The sequence below is a fragment of the Petaurus breviceps genome, unplaced genomic scaffold (genome assembly GCF_028583685.1).
Source record: "Petaurus breviceps papuanus isolate PSGF00001 unplaced genomic scaffold, PetGlider_PUasm1.0 90919, whole genome shotgun sequence".
In the NCBI taxonomy this organism is placed as follows: Eukaryota; Metazoa; Chordata; class Mammalia; order Diprotodontia; family Petauridae; genus Petaurus; species Petaurus breviceps.
The window spans coordinates 39163840-39178176 of NW_027187378.1; the positions used below are offsets into that span (position 1 = coordinate 39163840).

Genomic DNA, 14337 nt, shown 5'->3' on the forward strand with positions numbered 1-14337 from the left:
AACCTAGGTACTAAACTGCTATTTCTAGCTGCTGGAAAGAAGTGTTTCCTGTACCCCCTCAAGTACAGGGTTGTTGACAAAATAAAATTATATAATGGATAATGTTATAGCACAAATAATAATAATCAAACTGCACTCCTCCCTCTTGGTGGGAGTCCAATTTGACACAGTTTTCATCATGGTGATTTACGTCTATGTTAGCACAGCATAGCATGCACAGCACTGAATTTGGAATAGGAGTGACTTAGGCTCAAATATTACTCACTAACTGTGACACTAACATGAACTGTGGGCAAGATGTGGGTCTCTTTGATCCTTAGTTTCTTTATCTATAAAATGGGAATAATATTATATGTGATACCTACTTTTCATGATTGTTGTGAAGCTCAAATGGTATATACATAAATGGCTTTCCAAACTTGCAAACACTATGCACATATACACATACACATACACATATACACATATACATATACATGCACACATACATATATACATATGCATGTGTATATATGTATACATGTCAATTCTCTTTGTTTCTCCACTAGACTGTAAGCTCTATGAGGTCAGGGATTGTGTCATGAGATCTTTGCATCCTCTCCAGTGACTAACATAATGCATTGTGCATAGCATCCATCCATTCATTCATTTATTCAAAAATTTTTATTGAGTACCTATCATGTGGAGGACACTATGCTGGGAAACACCCCTGGGAAATAGACAAAGTTTTAATAATTCAACATTCATCAATCTTTTATTAAGCAGTTATTTTGTGAAAGGCCCTGTGATAGGTATTGGGAAAACAAAAACAAAAATGAACCAACTTGGAGCTTATCTTTTAGGATTTTAAAATGATTACTGTAATGGCATTGAATGTTTGTTGAATGAATGCTGGATTTTTCTTCTAAAGAAGCAGTCAAAGTGGCAATCCCACAGAATTTCATTTGGTTTTGGAGTTCTAGACCAACAGCAGATTTGCCTTGAAGGCAGGACAAAGTAAACATTGTCCATTATATGTTTATAAATGGGGATGTTTTCAAAAACATATTCTATTAATTAAGCACTACCCAGACAGGGCAGTGTCTTGGGCAAAGGGCAATGCTCATCCTTCTCTCTGAGGAACAGCTCTTCACAAAGGAGAACAAGATGTTCCATGGAGCCCAGAACACAGGGTCCCACTGGATTCCTAACAACCACTTAAGGAGAGGGGCATAAGGCAAGTTTGGGGTCTAGACAAAAAATGGAAAAGGGGAGGGAAGATCTTTCCTCCCCATTTTTTTTGGACTACCAGAAGCTGGGACAAATTCAATCGCTTTGGTCAATGATTCCTCCCAGGGTTGTGTCCCTGACACTTTTCAGAAAACGGAAGACAGATGTTCCACCGGTCCCCCTCTCTGCCAGTGCCTGAGGCGGCCCTAGGAGGTGGCCCAGGTCGCCATCTTTGGCCTTGACTGCCCCTGTGAGGACATACTTGGCCACTATGTTGATGTGATGGCTCCTCAGCTCTGCCAGGGCCGTCACACACTGGTTATAGGTCTCACGCAGCAGGCAGCTCTCAGATGACAAGATGTACTCCCTCAGGGAAGGGGCAGAGCGGACTTCCTCTATGAAAGCTCTGTGGGAAGGAGGCATGTATTCCCGCATTCTGTGCAAGAAGGCAGCTGAAAGAGACCAAAGGAATGCCACATGAGCCAAGTCAAAAGAGAAGAAAGATTTGCCTCCTTCCAGACATCACAGCTCCACTGACCTAATGCCTTTTATATACCATGTTTCCCCGATAATAAGACACTGTCTTATTAATTTTTTGGACAGAAAACCACCAGAGGGCTTATTTTCAGGGGAGGGCTTATTTTAATGAACATTGACAGCAATTTTAATAAACAGGTAAATGTGAACAAAAAAATGTACCTTTATTCAATAAGCAAATCACTGGGGAAAAACAGGATGATGCGCTCACTGCTGCAGCTCTGATTGGATGCAGCTCGGAGCGTGGCGTGCGTTTCATGGGGGGGGGGGAATGGTGCATACAGAGGGTACTGTAATGTAGCATGTAGCGCAGGGGATCACCTTCACTACAGTAGCAATCTCAATAGGGCTTATTTTCGGGGGAGGGCTTATTTTAGAGGAATCTTACACAGTAAGGGGAGGGCTTATTTTCGGGATAGGTCTTATTATCGGGGAAACACGGTATTTATTTACACACTATCATCTCCCCCAATAGAATATAAGCTCCTTGAGGGTAGGAGCTATTTAATGTTTGTCTTTGTATACCCAGTGCCTAGAACAGTGCTGGGTATGCAATAAGTGCTTAATAAAAGCTTACAGATTGATTGATCATGGATTTAGAGCTGAAAAGTGACCCAAGAAATTATCAACTCTAAGTTTCTTATTTGACAGATAAGGAAGGTGAGACCCAGAGACTCATTATAAGCAGTAGGACCAGGATTTGAATTCAGGTCTTTTGATTCCAAATTCATGGTTCCTTCCATTGTCCCACAATGACTCTCATATGGCATTCTAGAAAGAGCATTGGACTTGGAGTTACTGAAACTGGCTTCCAAGGCTTATCTCTGGCATCTGCTAGTCCTGTGACCTTGGAAAAATCACTTAACTTCTCAGTTAGTCTTTTCTTTTTCTTTTTTGGAGGGGCAATTGGCTTAAGTGACTTGCCCAAGGTCACATGGCTAGTTTTTGTGCTAAATGTCTGAGGCTGGATTTGAACTCAGGTCCTCCTGACTCCAGGGCTGGTCCTCTATTCACTGCATCACCTAGCCTGTTAGTCTTTTCATCTATAAAATAGGGATAGTGATACTTCCTTCATCTGCTTCATAGGGTAGTTATAAAGAAAGTAGTTTGTAATCCTTAGCTTTATGCATACACACATATAAATGCGTTTGTTTATTTGATTCATACTCATCTGATCTACTCTGTTGGAATTCTTTGATGGATGGAGTGGAGATGGACTCACTATGGCATTTCAGCCTTGAGCCTCAATAGTTCACCTAACCACTTAGGAATTGGAAAGACAGGGAGCTACACAAATTCTCTGACCATGTGTGAAAAGTATCAAGGTGATATCTTTATTAACAGACATGATCACGTCTCTCCTCTTCTCCAAATCTTCCATAGCTCCCTATTGCCTAAAACAAAGTCCTAACTCCCTAGCCTAGCATTCAAGTCTCTCCATGACCTGATGCCACTGTGCCTATCCTGCCTTATTTTTCACTACTCCGTCTTCTTTCCACACCCCAAACTCAATACTCCAGCCCAACTGAGCAATTCATTATTGCCCAAGACATTAAGTGACTTCAATCAAGCAATCAACAAGTACATGCCTGAACCAAAGTCCCACAAGGAGTAAACAATAGATCAGGATTTGAACCCAGGCCTTCTAACTCTGAAATTAGCTGTCAATTCATGATATCATACTGGGTCCCTTACTATGTGGCCTCACCCTCTGTGCCTTCTACCTTCTCTCAGTCTTTAAGCCATGTAATATTTCAGCTTTGGACTTTAGTAGATGTTAGCACGATCATGGAATCTGTAAACAGTGGGCTGGAGGGGAGCCTTTCCTATAGAGGAAAGTGATGGAATTTGTTATTATCAGCAATTTTAAGAATCTTTCCTGATAGTAATAAGATATAAAATATTAAGAAACACCAATCTAGTAGCATTTCTTTTTTTTTTCCTTGGGCAGTCTGACTTTATTAGCCAAGGGCAGGCCTGGCCCCTTAGGTGCTCGCGGGGGGCGCAGGGAGCGCATCCGCTTCTTCTTCACCGCCACTGGCTTCTGGCTCTGAAGGATGGCGCTGGCCCTGCGCAGAGCAGCCATGCGGAGGTCTTTCCAGTACTTATTCTTGCGGATGATGTGCCGCACGCTGGTAAGTGTGGCCCGGGCATTCTTGTTGATGGTGGTCCTGACATAGGAGGTGGCAAGCTTCCTCTGACCTGCCCGCAGCTTCAACACCACCACGATGCCTGTGCCGTTGGCCGCCGGCTCGATGCCCACCATCTTCCGGTGAATCAACCCGTTGTAGCAGAATGAATTCTGGGGCTTCAGGTTGTTGGGCTTGTGCTGTACTTCTGCTTGTTGCGCTTGATAAGGAAGCTGGAGTAGTTCCTAAGGGCCATCCACTGCGGGTGGGCGGACGTGGCGGGGGCTGCGAGGATCTAGCAGCATTTTATATTATATATACATATGTACATGTATTTTTTTTTAAAGCAATGGGGGTTAAGTAACTTGAGCAAGGTTACACCGCCAGGTGTTTCTGGATGGATGCTAAGTGTCTGAGCCTGAATTCGATCCCAGGTCATCTCGACTCTGGGACCGGTGCTCTTACTTGCTGTGCTACCTGGCCACCCCTATTTTATATATTTTCAATATAATTGATTTCTTTTGTAATTCTAGGTATTTTATTTTATGCATTTAAAAACATCATTCTGAAAAGAGATCTATTAGACTTTACTATAGACTCCCAATGGGGACCATGACAAAAAAAAAAGTAAACACCCATGATTCAGAGGTCAGAGTGACACCCTGGTTCCTTCAGTTGGTCAAGAATTGATCTGGGATTTGTGTTCAAGTGTTCTGACTCTCTCTCTCTCTCTCCTTTAGATGAAATATTAGTGACATTTTAGGCAAGGTTCCCCAGGGTTATAACAGGTCCCTTTGTTGCATCTTTTACAGGTGATGTTGATATCTTTTTTTTTTTTTTAAGCAATTGGGGTTAAGTAACTTGCTCAAGGTTACACCAGGCCGCTTATTTCTGGGTGTGGTGGTGATGGTGATATCTTAAAGCCAGTGTTGTACATTGCAAAGAATAATGACTTTGGAATAAGAGGAGCTGAATTCAAATCATAATTCTGCTAAATGCAGACTATGTGATCCTATGTGATTTTACTTTTCTAAGCTTTAACTTCCTCATCTGTAAAAATGAAAGGGATGGACAAGATAATCTCTAGGGACTCTTCTGGAGATTTAGAATGCAAGCTTTTTGCAAATAGGGCTTGCTGCATTCTTGGTACTTGTGTCCCTAGTACCTGGTGTTAGTCAGAAAGTCAATAATCATTTACCAAGTGCCTACTAGGGGCACCTAGGTGACACAGAGGATAGAATGCTGTGCCTAAAGTCAAGAAGACTCTTCTTCCTGAGTTCAAATCTGGCCTCAGACACTTAGCTGTGTGACCTTCGTCAACTCATTTAACCCTGTTTGCCTCAGTTTTTAATCTGTAAAATGAATTAGAGAAGGAAATGGCAAAACATTCTAGTATCTTTTATGACCCAAATAGGGTCATAAGTTGGACATGACTAAAATGACTCAACAACAGAAAAGAAACTGGGGGAAAATTTTACAGCAAGTTTCTCTAATAAAACTCATTTCTCAAGCATGTAGAAAACAGGATAAAAATATAAATAATTATAATAAAAAAATTATAAAAATAGGAGTTATTACTCAACTGATAGATGGTCAAATGATATAAACAGGCAGTTTTCATAGGAAAACATCAAAACTACTAGTAATCATATGAAAAATGTTCTATATGACTAATCATTAGAGAAATGCACATCAAAACAGCTTCACATCTATCAAATTGGTTAAGATGACAGAAAAGGAAACAATATATGCTCGAGGGCATGTTATAAAATAGATATGCTAATGCACTATTGGTAGAACTGTGAACTGGTATAACCATTCTGGAGAACAATCTAGAACTATCCAGCAATACTACTACTAGGTCTATAACCCAAAGTGATCAAAGGAAAAGGGAAAGCATCTGAATGTACCAAAATATTTATTGCAGCTTTTTTTTTGTGGTGGAAAAGTATTGGAAACTCAAGGGATGCCTATCCATTTGGGAATAGCTGAACAAGTTATGGTATATGAATATGATAGACTACTATTGTGCTATAAGAAATGATGAAGGGGATAGTTTCCAAGAAAATTGGGAAGAATTATATGAACTGATACAAAATGAAGTGAGCAGAATGAAGATAATAACATACATAGTAACGGCAATGTGTAAGAAAACTCATCTTTGAAAGACTTAGTAAACCTGATCAATACAATGATCCACCACCACAACTCCAAAGGATTCTTGCTATAAACTGCTATTCACCTCCAGATAGAGAACTGATCAACTCAGAGAACTACTAATTAAAGCTTTTTTCTTACTTTATTTTTTTCAGAAAATGGCTTAATGTGGAAATATGTTTTATATGACATATGCCCATGTATAATGAGCATCAGACTTCTTGCATTCTCAGTGGGTAGGGGAAGGAGATGGAGGGAGGAAAATAAAGTGGAACTAAAAATGAAAATAAAATTTAAAAGTAGGAATTGGGTGACCATTTATTAGGGTTGTCATGTGGGGTTTTATACTTCAGAAAGGGATCGGAATAGATGATTTCTGAGTTCCCTTTCCACTATATAATTCTATGCTATGTCAAAGAAAAACTAAAAATCCAGCACAATGTGGTGCTACTCAAAGATATTTCCTGCAGATATCTTCTGAACACATCGCATGCATAAATATTAGTAGGACTACTGTAGATCAGGGCTAAGACATTGCAAGGATCCAGGCCCAGGCCCAGTCCCACAGAGAAAGACTAAAGGTTTTTTTCTCATGGTTGGAGGGATCAGAGTTCAGGGCTGGGGCTGAACTCTGTGGTTCTGGCTTCAAGCCTGGATCACTATCTCTCAGTCCAAAATGGCCTTTACTTTGCACAGTGTCCCAGGTTGGGGTAAGGGAATAAGCATTTTCTCTCAAACCAGTAAAGAAATTGCAGAATCTCTGTCTTGGAAGGGAACTCAGGGGCCATCTAGTCTAGCCCATCCCAGAACAGACACACCCTCTACAATGTCCCCAACAAGTAACCATTCAGCTTCTGCTTGCAGAACTTCATTGATGGGAAAGTCACTATTTCCCAAGGCAACATGTTCTACTTTTGGATTGCTTGAACTGTTAGAAAGTTTTCCTTACAACCAGTTGACATCTGCCTTTCTGAAACTTCCACTCTGCTACTTATTCCAAGAGGCAAAACAACAAGCCTACCCCTCTTCCACATGGCAGTTATCATGTGACCCCAAATAATAACTAGCATTTATATTGTGCTTTACAAATGGTATCTCATCTGACCCTCCTAATAACCCTATGTTGTTGATGCTCAGTTGTGCTGAACTCTTGGGGACCGCTTTTGGGAGTATTCTTGGCAAAGATGCTGGAGTGCTTTGCCATTTTCTTCATTTTACAGATAAGGAAACTGAGGCAAATGGGATTAAGTGACTTGCCCAGGCTCACACAGCCAGGAAGTGTCTGAGGCCGAATTTGAACTCAGGTCTTCCTGACTCCAGAGTCCTATCCACTACACAGTCCAGCTGTCCTAATAATCCTATAATTGCTATTATTATCCACATCCTATAGATGAGGCAAATAGAGATTGAATGACTTTTCCAATATCATTTAGCTATTAAGTTTCTGAGGCAGAATTTGAACTTGGGTCTTACTGACTACAAGTCCAACACTTTATCCACTCTACCACCTCACTGCCTTAAAAATCTCCACATTAAATGTACTCAGGTACTCCTTCAACAGACCCTGAAATGGCATGATTTTCCAGTTCCCTGGTTGCCCTTGTCTGGGTACATTCCAGGTTGCCAGCATTATTCCTAAAATGTGGCTCCCAGATCTGAACACAGCATTCCAGACAGAATCTGACCAGGGGAGAGGCAAGCAACGCTTTCATCTTCATTACTCTATATACTCTTAATGTGATCCAAGATTGCTGGCTTTTGGAGCCTCCATGTCACACCAGTGAGTGATACAGAGATTGATGTGGGACAGGGAATTAGTGCAGGTTCTCAGATCCATCGGATCAGTTCCAGATAAATCAAAGCAATTCCCTCCACCAGTTCCTCCCTAATTTAGAATGAGGAAACAGCTACTTAGGAGTTTCAACCTGAGTCACAGTGAATAGCTGAAAACAGACTGCTGCCTTGGGGTTTCCTTGTAATAAGAGCCAGAGGCCTGCCAAGATCAGAATAGAATTGGCTTGGTGCAAACATCTTTTGAAGGGCCTCGCCTTCCCAGCTGACTGGGAAGAATGTGGATTTTGTGACATTTTATCTGCCCACGGCTTTATCAACTGGAAACTACGTCTATCCTCTTTCCAAAACTTCCTCATGGCACAGCAGTGACCCTGGATTCTCAAAAACTATGCCAGTAAAGCTGAATCTCTGGAAGATTGTTCCAAGCTGAAAATGAGATCAGAGATGGAGAATGTGAGAAAGCTATCAGGAGGTGGGCCCAGCTAGGTGAGCTAAAAATGTTATTTTGACTCATTCTCTCAGGTAGATTATTTATAGTCAGCTAGTCAAAAAATATTTATGAAACACCTAGTATGTTCCAAGCACTGTGCTCAGCACTGGGTTTATAATCTGCACTGGCTTCATGTACTTTCCACATTCATGGAATCTGGCTCCTTAAAGTATTGACCAACCTGTCAAGAAATCTTTGGCAAAAGCGCCCACTGAAATTTTTTTTAAATTTTTTAAAGCAAATAAAGAGCATTGAACTTACTGCTTTCCTTACTATGACAAACACCTAATAACTCATCAAATGCGTGAAATACTGTGCTCTGAGCTGCGCTTCCTCCAGAATATTTCAAAGGCTCTTCTGAGACTCCTTCATATATCAGCCCCTCTGGAATTGCTGGGTTATCCTTCCAGCTGCAAAAGAAAATAAGACAGAATTTTTTCTATGAATTCTATGCAATTGAACTGTACAAAGTACATGTAGCAAGTGCCTAGCACATACAGAGTAAGAGGAGGTGAATTGGATTTGGGTCATGCATAACATATACTGAGTGTTTGACCAGAGGCAAATCATGTAATCCCTTAGTGCCCCAATCAATGATTTTAGAGTACAAATCAGATGAAATCCCAGTTTTCATCAGCAAATCCAAGGAAGTTTCTACACCAGGTGTTTCTAACATGGATAAAACCACAGGGCCTAAAAAGCAAAATGTGCAAGGCATTGTGCCATGTGCAAGGATGTAGTGCCAAGCAAAGGCAACTTCCCAGAAGAACTGCTACTATGTACAGCTTTTTTTTTAAGGTTCTGATTACTCAGTATTGTGATCACTCTATTCCATAACAAAAGCAAAACATCCATGGAAAATCAAGGTACAGCATAATTCAAAATACAGCATTCACCATATTTCAACTTATCACAGAAAATCACAATATAATATTCACAACATAGTCTCAAAGTAAAATGGTCTCTCTTAAGTTAATGCAGTCAGTCACAAAATAGTCACTCAAGTTAATTCAATCAGTCACTTATCAGTAGTATCAAAGTACACAGTCAAAGTCTTCCACTCTTGGAGCAAAGTCTTGATTAACTCAATCAGTCACTTATCAGTAACAATAGTCAAAGTACTCAAAGTACAATCAGTCACTTATTCAATAAAGTCTTACTAAGTATCATACACAAAACCCTCCACCCCTTAGGTCACTAGTAAACTATAATTCCATAATTACTCAGTACCCAAGGAGAGGTCTTTTCTTCATCTTGACTTGGGGACTGTTCTCAGATTCCCTGGATCCCCTTCCATGTTCCCAGTTTCTACCTGGATTCAATGGCAGACAGATCCCAGTTCCTTGACCAGCTTTCTGGGCAGGTCCTACTCCACACTGGCATTCATAGGGTCTGGTCCATGTCAGCTCCTTCACCATTTCTGCTCCAAGGAATTCAAGGCTCAACCAAGCCACAAACAAAGTCTCAGCATCTCAGTCATGCATCAGTCACCTGGGCTTCTGGCTCCTGGGCTCTGGGGCTCCTGGGCTCTGGGGCTCCTTCCTCCAGATTCTGGGCTCCTGGCTTCTGGCTCCAGCTCCTGGCTCTGGCCTCCTGGCTCCTGGCTCTGGGCTCCTGGGCTCCTGTTCAGAAGAAGCTCCACCACCACAAGTTCTTAGGACTCAGTTCTCCATTCTTCTGTAGCTGTTCTGCCACCAGATCTCAGTCTCAAGGAAATTCTGACTGTGCCTCTCTTGGGCTTTTCTTATATACACAATATTACCATACTTCCTTCAGCCAATTTCCTGTTAACGTCAGTAACAAGGGGACAGGAGTTCATACCTTCTGTTCCCCCAATCAGAGGCTTGATCAGTTACTAAGTGTTAAGTACCTGCTACTTTTGCCAACACAAAGGGATCTTCAAATTCAAAATTACATTACCATTACAAAGGACTATTAAGATAGAAATAAGAAAGACCTTATCCTCAAAGAATTTAATGACAAATGAGGTGGTTCCAACATGCACTCAGTTAAGGATGCACAGGACATCTGCTTTTAAGTTTTGAGAGCTTAAAAGTTCTCTGAGACATGGTACATCCGATATAGAGTACCTAGATAGTAATACAAAATAATTCAGAGAAAATAAGGAGGAGAAGAAGAAGGAGAAAGAGGAGGAGGAGGAGGGAGGGAGGGAAGGAAGGAAGGAAGGAAGGAAGGAAGGAAGGAAGGAAGGAAGGAAGGAAGGAAGGAAGGAAGGAAGGAAGGAAAGAAGGAAGGAAGGTAGGAAGGGGAAGAGGGAGAGAAAGAAAGAGGAAGAAGGGGAGGGAGAGGGGAAGAAGAGGAGGAAAGAGAGAGAAGAGGAGAGAGAGAGAGCATCAACAACTAGAAGGATCAGGAAAGTCCTCATGTAGAAGATTGTACCTGAACTGTATGTGGAAGAAAACGAGGAGGATAAGGAGGTACATTCCAGATAGGGGGAGGGGACCACCTATCTTCGAAAAGGATCAAAGTTATCTCTGTGAAGGGAAACTCCAGTACAGGAGAACAGTGAGCAGGCCAGTCAGTTCGACTGGATCAGAAAGTCACAGGAAAGGCATCAAGAAGGAGGATATTATGATAGAAGACTGCAAGGGTAGAGGAGCCTTGTTGTGAAGGGTTTTAATGGCAGAATGAGTTACTATTTCATCCAATAAGCAGGAGGGAATCATTGAGTAAAGACTGTGATCTGTACAATATAAACAGGAGTAAGGGAACTGGAAAGTGGCAAACTGCAGGGTGGTGCCCACCACAATCCCCAGACTAGCTCTTCTCTCCCAGAAGTGTTTACACATTATGGAGTCAATGAAGCTAGTTTCTGGCTCTGCTCTGGCTCTGCTCTTCACTACCTTGTATGACTTTAGACAAGTTATTTTCCTTCCCTAAGACTTGGTTACCTCCTCTATAAATTGAAAGGATTGAGCTTACTGATCTCTAAGGTACTTTCTAGCTTGATATCCCATGATGTTGATTTTCCATCAGCTTCCAATGAAAATACATCCACTGACAATGAGTTTATCTGGTAATATAAAGATGAATGCAAATTTGGACATAGAGGACCTGGGTTCAAACACTAGCTTTCCATCAAGATACATATTCACGGAACAAAAAAGAAAGAAAAAATTAAAAAAAAAAGAAAATTTGAAGAATTTCAGAGTTGGAAGGGAATTCAGAGGCCATCTAACCCAACCTATGGGTGGAGGGAATCCCCATGATAACATCAACTATTCAAGTCAGTAAGCAATCATTGAGTACCTACATGCCTAGTACTCTGCAGATAGCCTTCCTTTTTTTGTTTGTTTTTTGGAGGAGAGAAGGCAGGGCAATTGGAGTTAAGTGACTTGCCCAAGGTCACACAGCTAGTAACTGCTAACTGTCTGAGGTCGAATTTGAACTCAGGTCCTCATGACTCCAGAGCCAGTGCTCTGTTCGCTGTACCACCTAGCTGCCCCCATCCTTCCTTTTTTGAAAGAAATGATCAAGACTAGAAAAAAGTGAGGACAAGCTCCCTAAGTGGCATAGCAGAGGCAAAGGGCCATGAACAAGGCCTGGTTCTTATCCTGCCTAGCTCTCTGAGCCTCAGTTCTTCATTTATAATATGACAATAAGTACTGGCCCATTATCTCAGGGCTATTGTACAGAAAGCATTTTGTAACCCTTGATATGTGTATATATATATATATATATATATATATATATATATATATATACCAAGCACTGTGCCAACCCTTGGGGCTACAAAAAAAAGCTGGGTGGTGCAGTGCTAGATTCAGCCTCAGATGCTTACTAGCCTCTAGTTGAATAATTACCTAACCTCTGTCTGCCTCAGTTCATCATCTGTAAAATGAATATAGTAATAACACCTACCTCCCAGGTAGGTGAAGACAGAATGAAATAATAATTGCAAAGTTCTTTGCAAACCTTAAAGTACTATATAAATACTAGCCATTATTTTATTATTATTATTATTAAAGACATGGTTCCTGCCTTCAAGGAGCTCACATTTCATTATTTCAATGGAGGAAACAATGTACAAATAACTATGTGTTAACAAAATAAATATAATGTAAATGAAAAGTAATCTCAGAGGCTGGGGAAGGGGGTAAGTGATGGGAAAGACCCCCTACAAAAGATGGAATTTGAACTCAATTCATAGGATCATATCCTTAGAGTTGGAAAAAGCCTTCAGAAATCATTAAATCTAACCATCTGCATTACATATAATAAAACTGAGACCTAGAGAGGTTAAGTCACACCAAGATCATCCCTTAGGCATAAAACAAGACATCCTGGGCATGTTGGTATAATGTGTAGCATACCAGCACACCTGTATCCTCTATGCATGCCTATGGATGGCACACTGGTAGAACCAGCATTCGTTTTCCTAGAATAGAACCCAAAATTGGAGACTTGAGCAACTGAAGGAGGGTATCTTGTTCCAAACACTGTATCTTTAGCTATTATGAGATGATTCTAGAAAAGGAGAAATTCAAGAACGTATAAAAGTCTTTGGATTCCTCTGAAGCCTAAGCAGCTGTTTTCGAGAGATCTGAGAGGGAAATAGTTGCCTTATCAAACAATTATTTTTAGCCTTCCTTGGAGCCTATTTATGGCAACCCTAAGAAGTAGATAAATTTGAAATGATTAAAGATTGAAATGTCATTTTTTTTTCACCAGGGTCAATGACCTCCCCAAGATGGTTAATGTGAGTGGGAACTGAAGGGGAGGAGCTTCATCTTGTAATAAAATTTCTCAATGCTTAAAAATAAAATCTTAAAAGAATCCCAAATATAGATAATATCAGGAATAGAAAACTAAGGAGAAATTTTGTGAATGAAAGTAAAGATATTCCTTATTCTTAATATTGTCAAAATGTCAGTATTGGTGTCCATCTATTGTTTTCAATCCAATTCAAAACACACTCATTGAGTGCTTACTGTGTGAAGTGTACTGCATTCACACTGGGGTTAAAAAGATGAAAAATGACACAGTTCCTACTTTCCAGTACTTTGCATTCTATAGTAGGGCTATGACATGGACATAGATTAGTATGTTAGAGGGTAGAAGGTGATTTAAACAAGGAAGAGATTCAGAAAAAGTCCTCTAAGAACATTTGAGGACAAAATTGGGGAAGAGACAACAAGGGAAGGCTTCATGGAGGAGGTGGGAACCCAAACTGTGTGGTAAAAAAAAAAGTTTACATTACATAGAGATGCAGAATACAGAGAATAATTTGACCAGCTAATCCTGCTGTAAAAAATGTCTATTTCTAGTTTTGTTAGGCCATACTAGGTGGCAGCTGGGCAGCACAATGGATAGAGCACTGGGCCTGGAGTCAAGAAGACCCATCTTGAATTCAAATTTGGCCCCAGATACTTCCTAGCTAGGTGACCCTGGGCAAGTCACTTAATCTTGTTTGCCTCAGTTTTCTTATCTATAACGTGAAGGAAATGGCAAACCATTCCAGTATCTTTGTCAAGAAGACTCCAGATGTGGTCATGAAGAGTTGGACATGACTTAATCTATTCAACAATATTAGGTGGGAGAAGCAATGGTGAGATCAAAAGCATGGAAGAGGTTGATATTTTCATTAGAAAAAACAACACCTATTGACCTCCAGGAGGCATCTTTAACCTCCTTTAAAGTCTTCTTTGTGTGAAGTCTTTGTACTCTCCTCCCTAACTGCCTCATATTCAACTACTTTATATATTTTTATATTGATTCACTTTACACATATACTTTTTATAAATATACATTACTGTGACATTTAAAAAGTTTGAGAGACAGTTTCTGGGTAACATTGTCTTATTAATAATGCTACCATTTTATTAATAAAAGAAGTCAGTAGCACTCTCAAATGCCAAAGAGCTCATGGTGGTGGGCTCACAGTTTATATGCCCTTGTAAGAGTAGGTGTTCGGTGGTGGGCTCACAGTTTATATGCCCTTGTAAGAGTAGGTGTTCCTGAGGGTGGCAATAAACTTTGATCGATTAGCAATTAATGAGA

General features: G+C 40.6%; 1 protein-coding gene and 1 pseudogene across 1 annotated transcript in view; both read right to left on the reverse strand.

The window, feature by feature from the left end:
• Positions 1-726: 726 nt before the first annotated feature.
• The window catches only part of IDO2 (indoleamine 2,3-dioxygenase 2), a 53960-nt gene continuing 40349 nt past the window's right edge, over positions 727-14337 (reverse strand). The window contains exons 8-9 of the mRNA XM_069075849.1: positions 8578-8726; positions 727-1661 (exon numbers count right to left, since the gene is read on the reverse strand). Coding sequence (XP_068931950.1) covers positions 1306-1661; positions 8578-8726 — 505 coding nt within the window. The 3' untranslated portion in view covers positions 727-1305. The remainder of the gene's footprint in view (positions 1662-8577; positions 8727-14337) is intronic.
• On the reverse strand, positions 3653-7662 carry LOC138152160 (large ribosomal subunit protein eL28 pseudogene; annotated as a pseudogene).